Source organism: Conger conger, chromosome 14 (genome assembly GCF_963514075.1).
Source record: "Conger conger chromosome 14, fConCon1.1, whole genome shotgun sequence".
In the NCBI taxonomy this organism is placed as follows: Eukaryota; Metazoa; Chordata; class Actinopteri; order Anguilliformes; family Congridae; genus Conger; species Conger conger.
The window spans coordinates 4,978,636-4,990,877 of NC_083773.1; the positions used below are offsets into that span (position 1 = coordinate 4,978,636).

Sequence of the window (12,242 nt, forward strand, 5' to 3'; positions counted from 1 at the left end):
TCATTCACCCATTCATACACACAATCACTCACCGACAGCAATTGGCTGCCATACAAGGCACCGACCAGCTCGTCAGGAGCATTTGGGGGTTAGGTGTCTTGCTCAGGGACACTTCAACACAGCCCTTGCGGGGGAACAAACCGGCAACCCTCCGACTGCCAGACGACTGCTCTTACTGCCTGAGCCAATGTCACCCCCAAGGTCACACAACTCAGCCAACCAACTGGTTCAGGTTCACATGCTTTATGTGTCGTAATGAAGTGATTTTCAGTTCCTGTCTGTTCTCCTTCTAAGCTAGCAATCAAATAACTACATTACAGTATTGGCATTTGGCAGACGCTCTTATCCAGAGCGACGTACAGTTGATTTAGACTAAGCAAGAGACAATCCTCCCCTGGAGCAATGCAGGGTTAAGGGCCTTGCTCAAGGGCCCAACGGCTGTGCAGATCTTATTGTGGCAACCACCGATCTTATTGTGGATTAGAACCACCGACCTTGCGTGTCCCAGTCATTTACCTTAACCACTATGCTACAGGCCGCCAACTAGTTGTAGCGAGCGACCTTCAGTTATTTCAGGTGGTTAAGAATGCAAATCGGACCCAACCACAGGGAATTCAATGCTGCAGTATGTCAAAATGTCTGTGTGTTCACTTACGGCTTTATTATGTGAAATTTCTTACAAGTTGACGCAAGATCGTTCAACCATGTTTGTGTCACAACTGGACCAATTCGTGTTGCGTCCAAATTTCCCGAACGTTATCATCTGACATATAAAGGCGCTCACGTGGACCTTCCTGGTGAGAAGACTGGTGTAGACTGTAAATCCGACACCAGTTGAAAGCAGCATCATACCTCCCTCCAGTCCCCTTTTCTGTGTCTGTAGCAACCGTATCAGTAACAAACAGGACTCAGGTCTTTTCCATTCCAATTGACCCATGTCAGGAAATGAACTTGAAAATCATTTCACAGATGACTATTCCATTACATAGATAGTTTTATATTTAATACATCTTGTATAGCCAGTTTTGCTGGTGTAGCCACAATAAGATCCACACAGCTGTTGGGCCCTTGAGCAAGGCCCTTAACCTTGCATTGCTCCAGGGAAGGATTGTCTCCTGCTTAGTCTAAATCAACTGTACGTCGCTCTGGATAAGAGCGTCTGCCAAATGCCACTAATGTAATGTAATGTAATCTTACATTTGAACTAATGTATAGAACTGACTGAATTGAGGGAATTGACCCCACACCCTGCTCAGCAGTGCAGTGAGGCAGGTTTTGGGAGAATTGACCCCACACCCTGCCCAGTGGCCCCTGTGCAGTGTTTTTTGGGGAGGTTTTTTGGGGAGACCTGCGATAAGAGGGGAGTCCTCGTCCTCGTCCTGGCTGTCTGGGCAGCTTCCGTTCTGCAGCAGGAAGCTGGCGTTCTCCTCCAGGCCCTGCTCCACGGCCAGGAAGAGGGGCGTCTTGCCCTGGGGGGTCTGCACCTGCTCCGACCCTGCAGGGGATGCTGAGGAGGGGAACCTCACACAGTCAGAATCTTACAAAGAAGTAATAAAAAAACATTTTTGCTATAGTTACATAAAATGTCTCACTAAATCTTCCTGACGTTAAACTGTGACAAAAGTGTACCAAAACTAGCAAGCTAGCAAACGTTAGATGTTGTAGGTTAATGGTAAGTGGTAAATGTTTATCCAAAGCGCTGTATCATTCATGCTTCATACACACACTCACGCACCTAAGGCGATTGGTTGCCTTGCAAGGCACCAACCAGCTCGTCGGGGGCATTAGGGGGTTAGGTGTCTTACTCAGGGACACTTCGACACACCCAGGGCGGGATCAAACCGGCACCCCTTTGACTGCCAGACGACTGCCCTTACCGCCTGAGCCAATTCCGCCCAACGTAACATCGAGTTGCGACATTGATTAACTCTGCTCTCTGCCTCGACCTTTATCTATACACTTTTGTCATTCGCTCCAGACATGCTGGCTGCTTTCCCTGAGGCAGGGACACGCTGGTCGGGGGGGGGGGGGGAACTGAGGCCACGCACCTGCGAAGGTCATCTCCAGGATGGCCTTGTTCCCCCGAACCGCGGCCTCGTGCAGCGGGAGCCAGCCCCGGCTGTCTGCCTCCCCGAAGGCCTGCTGCCGGGAGACCAGCCTGCGCAGGGCTCCCGTCTCACCTGAGGAGGAGGAGGAGGAGCAGGAGGAGGAGGAGCAGGAGGAGGAGAAGCAGGAGGAGCAGGAGGAGGAGGAGGAGCAGGAGGAGCAGGAGGAGCAGGAGGAGGAGGAGGAGGAGCAGGAGGAGGAGGAGGAGGCATTTTACCAGGGACGAGTAGAACTCACGTGATGGGAAACCACAACTGTTCTTTTGTTCTAAACAGAGAGAGGCCAATGTGACAATATTTTATGGCGAGCTACACTTCTATACACACACTGAGCACTTTATTAGGAACATTTTTACTTTATTATACTGTACTTGTTCATGCGATTATCTAATCAGCCAATTGTGTGGCGGCATTGTAACGCATACAATCATGGAGGTATGGGTCAGGAGCTTCAGTTAATGTTCACATCAACCATCAGAATGGTTTATTATATGGTTTATATAGTATAATGTAATATAGTTTACGTAACTACACTTAAAGTATGCTGAATTATACTATTTCCTCACATGGGGGGAAGTGTAATGGCTGGCAATAGTCTGTCCATTGCTGCTCACCTGTTCTTATGGCCGTGAAGATCTTGTCTTTTTCCGTCTTTGCACTGACCCTGCAGGTGACAGAGGAAGACCAGCACAGTCCCAGATACATGAGCCCCCAGACAAACATACATGAGCCCCAGACAAACATACATGAGCCCCCAGACAAACATACATGAGCCCCAGACAAACATACATGAGCCCCAGACAAACCGGAGAGTTCACTCTTTGTGTTTTAGTTTGTTTAGTTCTATTGTATGTTTTTGATTTTTTAAAATCCAGTGGATATCCTTTTAGGCAGCAATATCTGCTGTTCACATGGAGAGAGAGAGAGAGAGAGAGAGGGGGAGGGATAGAGACAGGGAGAGAAAGAGAGGGAGAGCGCGAGAGAGAGTGAGAGAGGGAGAGACAGAGAGAAAGAGAGAGAGAGGGAGAGAGACAGGGAGAGAAAAAGAAAGAGGGAGAGTGAGAGAGAGAGAGACAAAAACAGATAGAAAGAGAGAAGATGAGATAGAGAGACTCAAAACCAACCCCACAAGGATACTGACACAGGAGCAGTTCCCTGATCACTGAAGGACCAGGAGTCACACGTCGAGGGCCCCTGAGAGAAGCTCATCCGCAGGCCGGCCCTCTCCGTACCTGCGGGGGGCCTCCGGGGAGGCATCCTCCCGGGCCCCGGGCTTCACGCAGTCCAGCAGGCTCTGCTCGATGACGCGCTGCAGGGCCTCGTCCTCGTCCTCGTCCTCCTCCTCGTACAGGCCCCGTCCCGTGGGGTCAGAGTCCATCTCCCGGCCCTCCTCACTCTGTCGCCTAGTGACGGGGGAGCGGGCACAAAGACCCCCAAACACTCCTCGGCTTCCTGTCGACACAAAGCAGGGCCTCCGTGTGACCGATTCCGCCCCCCCCCCCGCTCACCAGCTCACATTCCTGTCAGCCCACTCCAGTGCCAGTGCTGCTGCTGATGTCTCCCAGTGAGCAGGGATGGTGTGAGGCTGCCGCTAACCGCGCTAGAAACAGCCTTCCTCCTTTAGGTTCAGCGTAAATGCTGGTACACCGTTGTGTATATGTCAAAACGATAAACCGGTGTAAGGTTATGAAAAGAGTGGAGGCTGTTATGCATCATTGAACTTTCAGTACACTGACTGACTGACTGATTCCTTATTAAACTGGACCAACAAAAAATATTATAAAAGGTTTTTAGGCTCTTGGTAGAACAAGATAAGTTCAAAGTAAATTCTCCAGGATTTTATGATCTGGATACAAGAATAGGTGAATAATGTAAGTAGTAATATTGTCATTGGTAATATCTTTCAGCTTTTTCTGTCTGAAAGATAATACTGTAATTAGTAATATTGTGATTAGTAATATCCTTCAGCTTTTTCTGTCTCAGGCAGCCAGGTCAATGTACTCCTACCAGGTAAGCAGGAATGTAGACTGTGAGCAGATATTAAGCACAAACTGGGTAGTAAATATTAACAGACGTACAAACACCACACACTACAGAATAATTGTAAAAATCCACCATTCCGTTTTTCTGAGGCATCCGTACCCTTTCCGTGGAGCAGCCCACAGGTTTTTCAGCTACGACGCAAAACATGCAGCGCCGTACGCCAGGAAAGCAGGAGTTGCGGCACTTTGGATGCAGGTGTGAGCGTGTGTCCTTGGGAGATCCACAGCCTCTCTCTCTCTGCCATCTGTGCGGGCAGTTCTCCATGCATTGGTTTTTATTATTGTTAAAAAGCATCTCAATAAAAGCTCTGTTATTAGCTTTACCTTCCGTCAATGGGCTGCACTGCGACTGTGGCCTTCGGTGCTTTGGGGGGGTATTCTCAATTTCTCAAAACACGCCTATTTATATCGCTGGATCTCTGGCCTGGCTATAAATACCTCAGCATGGGACGGAGTTGGGCTCCGCTCCCCCCCTCCTGGCTTTGAGTGACTCGGCGATATTGTGTGACACCTTTTCCCTGCACTGCACCCTGGAATATGGAAATTGAATATTGCACTGCAGTGTTTGTAAATATGATAACTTTCAGGAAATCTGTATTGTGAACAATACTGGCACGGATTATGGAAATACTGTGCCTACGGAAAAAGCTTAGTACAAATGTACCTTTCTTTTGTTCTTGTTTCTCAGATAAAGTATAGAAGCAAAAAAAAGATGGCTTTCTTTGTATGAATATTCTCATTTTATTTAAAAGACTTATTGGCAAAGAAACACACATTAAAGCTAATGATAAAATAAGACATTAGACTGCTCAGTTCTGAATATAATATGAACTAATACATCTAGGATGATATCATGATTATTATTTTTTTTTATCACAGATGCTTATTACTTCTTTGTTTAATGTTATGTTAATAAGTTATATTTGCTTACAAGTGTTTCCATAATTTGTGTGCTGTATTTCAAAGCAATGCATTTTTTTTGAATGTATGCATTGCAATATTTGTTTCATTTCCATATCCATCCATCCATCCATCCATCCATCCATTATCTGAACCCACTTATCCTGATCAGGGTCGCAGGGGGGCTGGAGCCTATCCCAGCATACATTGGGCAGGAATACTGGACAGGTCTGGACAGGTCGCCAGTCTATCACAGGGCACACACACCATTCACTCACACACTCATACCTACGGGCAATTTAGACTCTCCAATCAGCCTAACGTGCATGTCTTTGGACTGTGGGAGGAAACCAGAGTACCCGGAGGAAACCCATGCAGACACGGGGAGAACATGCAAACTCCGCACAGAGAGGCCCCGGCCGACGGGGATTCAAACCCAGGACCTCCTTGCTGTGAGGCGGCAGTGCTACCCACTGTACCATCCGTGCCGCCTTCATTTCCATACATTGGAGTATATTCCAGTTCCTTACGAGGTGTTCAGTGGAAGGTGAGCTGCTGTGGCACACAGGCGATTGTGCTGTGGACAGAAGTGTGAATGTGTAGTGTAACCGTCAGGGAACTGAGCTTGTACTTCATGGTACGGTGCTCTGGATAAGAGTGTCTGCTAATTGCCTGTAATGTCATGTAATGTCACAGTACACAGGTACAGTAACAAACTCAGGTCCCATGTGTGACACTAGCAATGCACCTTTGAGCAGCGTGTTTAACCTGAACTACTTCAGCAATCATGCACATGTGTCCTGCATATTATGTACAAGTGGTAAGCTGTGTATTGTCATTCCTTTTAAGAGCGTTAAAGGTACAATAGCTAAGATTTTCGTGTTAAAACATTGTTACAAGACCATTGTAAATCCCTTCCTATCATTGAAAAAGGCTCACTGACATGTTGACTCGCCCTCTGCCATGAATACTACAACAACTCTCACTGTAGAATGAACGTGACCATTAGTGCATCGTTGGGGGAACTGTTGCGCAATAAACAATTAGAAATACATTTACAGAAATACATACTAACATAACACAGTAACAATGTGCATACACTCATGGATACTAACATAACACAGTAGCAGCGTGCATACACTGATGCTAACATAACACAGTAGCAGCGTGCATACACTGATGCTAACATAACACAGTCGCAATGTGCATACACTCGCTGATGTTAACATAACACAATAGGAGCGTGCATACACTGATGCTAACCTAACGCAGTAGCAGCATGCATACACTGATGCTAACATAATGCACTAGCAGCGTGCATACACTGATGCTAATATAACACAGTAGCAACATGCATACACTGATGCTAACATAACGCTGTAGCAGCATGCATGCACTCACCGATGCTAACATAACACAGTAGCAACATGCATACACTCGCTGATGCTAACATAATGCAGTAGCAACGTGCATACACTCGCTGATGCTAACATAACACAATAGCAGCGTGCATACACTTGCTGATGCTAACATAACACAGTAGCAACGTGCATACACTGATGCTAACACAACACAGTAGCAGTGTGCATACACTCGCTGATGCTAACACAACACAGTAGCAGTGTGCATACACTCGCTGATGCTAACACAACACAGTAGCAGTGTGCATACACTCACTGATGCCAACACAACACAGTAGCAGTGTGCATACACTCGCTGATGCTAACACAACACAGTAGCAGTGTGCATACACTCGCTGATGCTAACACAACACAGTAGCAGTGTGCATACACTCGCTGATGCTAACACAACACAGTAGCAGTGTGCATACACTCGCTGATGCTAACAGAACACAGTAGCTATGTGCATACACTGATGCTAACACAACACAGTAGCAGCATGCATACACTCGCTGATGCTAACACAACACAGTAGCAGTGTGCATACACTCGCTGATGCCAACACAACACAGTAGCAGTGTGCATACACTCGCTGATGCTAACACAACACAGTAGCAGTGTGCATACACTCGCTGATGCTAACACAACACAGTAGCAGTGTGCATACACTCGCTGATGCTAACACAACACAGTAGCAGTGTGCATACACTCGCTGATGCTAACAGAACACAGTAGCCGTGTGCATACACTGATGCTAACACAACACAGTAGCAGTGTGCATACACTCGCTGATGCTAACACAACACAGTAGCAGTGTGCATACACTCGCTGATGCTAACACAACGCAGTAGCAGTGTGCATACACTCGCTGATACTAACACAACACAGTAGCAGTGTGCATACACTCAGTGATGCTAACACAACACAGTAGCAGTGTGCATACACTGATGCTAACAGAACACAGTAGCCGTGTGCATACACTGATGCTAACACAACACAGTAGCAGTGTGCACACACTCGCTGACGCTAACACAACACAGTAGCCGTGTGCATACACTCGCTGATGCTCTACATCCCCCCCGCTGTGTGTCCCTGCAACACAACAGACACAGCAGGGGCCAGCGGGGAGCGGATTAGATGAATGAGTGGCTCTGACTGCTGGAGCCGTGCCCAGAGCTGTCACCCCCCCCCTCCCCTCCCCTCCCCCCACCGAACCAGTGTCTGAGAGAACATGGCTGACTGCACCGGCGGCACAGAAAATGGGCTTCTGCTGTCACTCAAACATCCCCCAAGGCCAAAATTATGGGGGATTCACAACTACCTGTGCTAATTTTCCCCTTAACACAGTGGCTTAGAACGCTTTAAATTGGCTTATAAAACCTGGTACTCTGTGCTTTCAGAAAATGCTGTGCTTTTAAATTGAATATTTTAGCATGATCTACGTTGGTATGAATCTACGTTGCCACTAATTATTAAATCACAATTTGATCAGGGCTGACCTGATGGACACATGGATGTGATTTTGAATACTGTGATGAAGATGAAGATGTATGCGTGCGTTTTCTCATATTTATAACCAGGAAACTAAAAGAAAACGATATATATAAATGCCATCCATTCACCATAACATGAGAACAAGAGCTGAAACACCTTTTGTCCAATGTGCATAGATATTCACTTCAAGTTCCCTTCTGACTGGCAACCACAACCCCAACCCCATTATATGTAAATATCATGTTAATTACTGAGCATAATGAATAGGGTCTATTGCCCCACAGGTTTGCAAGGCCTTAACTGGCTTAACCACATGCAGACACTGCAGCTTGAAGGGCTTTAGCATGGGGAAGCGAGAGGTCTTTTTCAGGACAGTGAACGGTTCACAATGCAGGTCAGGTTGTGGTCAGAACGGCCATGAGAGATTCTCACCCTTGGAGCAAGTTCATGGTTTTTACTGGACCGCAAGAGGGAGCTAGAGAGCTTCACTGTGGGAAAGGAGTGCCTGTCACGTTGATCAATGCACAGTATCACAACACAGTGAATAATGCAATACAATAGATTTATATATGCTGCTTTTGTTAGTGAATAGTATTATTCGGCTAGTTGTACTCTCTGAAATTCATATGGCATTAATACCACTTCAACAAAAACAGAATGCATTTTGACTAAAGAATTATAAAATAAAATTATTTTAGGACTTATGATCAGAAGCTTCTGTAAGAACTTGATTGCAGATTAAATAAAAATACAAGCCATGACTGGCAACAACCTTTATGCCTTTTAAATTAGGCCCTTAAAGTAAAAGCAGAACTGTGAGCTGGAGGCTGTTTTCAGAAATGTATGAATCATTCTTCTGCATTCTTTTGAATGAATGCATGAATATTTAATCAGTGCGGTTCATGAAATTCCTTTTATCAATACTATTTTTACTTACAGGCTGACATAAGATCACCAGCCAATTCCCAAGGAACACAAACAAAAAAAAAAAAAACCTGTTCCATGTCCCAGAAAGCATCGACTTTGAGCTGTGAAATCTGCGTCATAAAAATGTGTGCACAAAATAGTGATTCTTATGAAATTTTGATTCAATAAAACAAACAAAAATAGCCACCATTAAACAGCGGGTCAATACACATTGCCTGCCCTGCCCGCTTGGCACTACCACGTCTTCAGACTGATTGGAAAGCGGGCCAAGAAGGCACAGGTAATGGGGTTAATATTGGTCAGGCCGGTAATGCTGAGGGATGGATCAGATGGCGGGAGTGAATTGCTTTTCTTGGCGTGCTTTGCACCAGCCCTCCCCAAATTCCATTATCTCTGCCTCTGTGTTTCTTTTCAGTGGTATGGGGCGGGGGGAGGGGAGTGTGGAAGCCAATCGGTCTTAATAAAAATAAGCCTTTGTGCCTGATAGACTCCCCCCTTTTCTTTTCCCCCGTTCCTCCCCACAGCTCTGTTGACCTTGCTGGATATGACCCCTCGCCAGCAAGGAGGGTGTGAGACTTGCTGGAGCCCACCAGTCTCATGGACCTACTCTACTGGCCATATGCCCTGTTCTGTCTCTCATGAACATACTCTACTGGACATACGCCCTGCTGTCTCTCATGGACCTACTCTACTGGACATACGCCCTGTTCTGTCTCTCCTGGACCTACTCTACTGGACATACGCCCTGTTGTCTCTCCTGGACATACTCTACTGGTCATACGCCCTGTTGTCTCACATTGACATACTCTACTGGACATACGCCCTGTTCTGTCTCTCCTGGACCTACTCTACTGGCCATACGCCCTTTTCTGTCTCTCCTGGACCTACTCTACTGGCCATACGCCCTTTTCTGTCTCTCCTGGACCTACTCTACTGGACATACGCCCTGCTGTCTCTCATGGACATACACACTGCTCTGTCTCTCCTGGAGAGGCACCATTGAAGCTCAATCACCTGAAATTCTGTGATTGTTCATTACCAAAATAAAGGGAAAGTTGCCATCTCAAATGACAGGCTCAGCAGATTGACTTTGCTCTTGGACATAATAGGAGGATAATGAGGTGATCGACGAGGAGGTACTAGATTATTCCGTCCAGTGACAAGTTGGGTAGGCATTGTAGGCCTGCGCTTTACTGTTCCTGTGATAAGTGAGTGATCCTGCTGAGTATAAAGATGGACATTTTTTAATCATTAGATGCTGGTAAAATGTTGGAAACAGTCCCTGCGATGTTTCAATTAAATGTGGCCTACTGACCAAAATATGCTACACACGAAAATGTTTTCAAATAACTGAGTTCTGAATATCAGTGAAAACAGGTGCTTTTTTTTCCACAACTTGTTATTTGACCCTGCCTGCTGGCTACAACATACCCCCTCTCCCGCTTTCCCCTGAAGTGTGATTTGACACCGGAGAGGCGGCGACACGGAGGAATATCCCTATTAAAAGGAATATCACCCTCGAACACTTTTGAAGTATATTTGGATATTGTGTCTCCCGGCAACATCCTGCATGGATACCGACAGTGAAGAATCCGTGGCTATAAAAAGAAATCACTTCATCTTACTGCCAGAAAGGCAATGGAAGCAGTAATAGAAATGGTGCATGAATATGTTTATGAATATACAATACATTTCAGTGTTGCAGCACCCTAACCGTATATCAGTGCTATCCAAAAGGGAGAAGGGCCGTGTAGAACAGCAATGTGAACGTGAATGAGTTTATATGAAACCGCACAGAACTACTCAAATTACTAATGGCAGATCAAATACAAAGAGCTAAATCAGGTCAAGCAAAGATAAATGTATTTCAACTGATTCCTTCCTCTAACGATGCCTGATGTAAGCGAAGCACAGTGGCATTTTTTTTTTCCAATGACATCAGGCAGGTCCGTGAGAAAAGCCGTTCTTTGACGACCGAATAACGAGGAGTGAAACGAGGCCATCGATCGGCAATGATCTCCACGATCCGCTCTGTGTTCAGCCGGGTCTGCGTTAGCCGCGGATCCCGTTCATACACCTTCACGTGTCGCCGTGACGACCCGCCGCAGGTAATCCTCCTTGTTCCGCCGTCTAACTTAATCTTTTTTTTGCAGACGATAAAAAACGACAAATTCATACGTGCACCTGGCGACAAAACCCCATCCGGACGTCGAGGCTGAAAGCGGGACGAAAGAGCTTTAAAGAGCCCGGGAATGAGACTATCCCAGGACAGCACGTGTCGGACGGGCCCTCTAATCAGAAACTGATACGATAAGGAAGGCGGTTGAGTGGCAGATTATAGAGTGTGGCTAAGTCCAGCCCGGCTGACCTAATGAATGGATTAGACGCTGAGGAGGTTATCGGAAGGGAAGAGGGAGCAGCACATTAGCAGAGGCTGATCCGGGATCAGCTCCCTCCTCCAACCACTCACCCCTCTCTCCTCAACCCCACCGCAAGATTACCCTCCTCTTCAGCTCCTGTAGAAACCAGTTGATCTTTCATTGTCACTGCTACAGGGGACTTCATTCCCCTCTTACTTCACAATGTTCAAAGAGCTGCTTTCACTGACATTTCCTTTGTAATCTTTTTTTGTGTGTGTGTGTGTGTGTGTGTGCTGGACTACACGCACTATAGAAAAGAAAACTGAATTTCTATCTTCAGACCTTTTTAGCTGCCACAGCCTTTGTTGTTTCTTATATAGGCCGGAACAAATCAGATGTCCATTACTCCTCGACATCAACGGTTGGCATTTATATTATATGATTCTCATTCACCCGTTCATACACATACACTCACACAGCCGACAGTCATTGCGATGGAGGCTTGTGAACTACAGCTCTCTTAGATCGGCTTCAGTGATTCAGTTCTAGCGTTGGCTACAATGGCAGTATCTCATCGTGCACCAGTGACCCCTGAGTTGTCAACTCCATGCCCACAAGGCCGCCCGTTCAGCTGCGCATCCTCCAGCTCACGTCCGTGCGAGCCTGACTCGCACTTGACGCGAGCAAACGCTTGTCACTGCCCTCCTACGTCAATAGCGCGCTGATGAATATGATTGGGCATTCACATTTTGGGAGAACAACATAAAAAAAGGGAACACAAGCACATCACCGCTGAAGTGGCAGTGATGATGATGTAAAGCAGTACTGATACGCTGGAGCTCATCTGGAATTAGCGGCGTGGTAGAAATAGAAGCTATTGTCTTCGAGTGGCTCCCCATCACACAAGGAGACAGGCCTCCGCTATTCCATTAACACAAATCCCATCTGAAAAATGCAAAGCAGCCTCTGCCCCAGTAAATGACTGTCAGAGAACGTAAGCTCACAGTGGTGGGA

General features: G+C 46.5%; 1 protein-coding gene across 1 annotated transcript in view; it reads right to left on the minus strand.

The window, feature by feature from the left end:
- LOC133110223 (dynein axonemal heavy chain 12-like) overlaps nt 1-4,531 on the minus strand; it is an 11,189-nt gene extending 6,658 nt beyond the window's left edge. Inside the window, exons 1-5 of the mRNA XM_061220168.1 lie at nt 4,472-4,531; nt 3,338-3,557; nt 2,720-2,769; nt 2,049-2,180; nt 1,349-1,507 (exon numbers count right to left, since the gene is read on the minus strand). Coding sequence (XP_061076152.1) covers nt 1,349-1,507; nt 2,049-2,180; nt 2,720-2,769; nt 3,338-3,483 — 487 coding nt within the window. The 5' untranslated portion in view covers nt 3,484-3,557; nt 4,472-4,531. The remainder of the gene's footprint in view (nt 1-1,348; nt 1,508-2,048; nt 2,181-2,719; nt 2,770-3,337; nt 3,558-4,471) is intronic.
- Nucleotides 4,532-12,242: the final 7,711 nt, after the last annotated feature.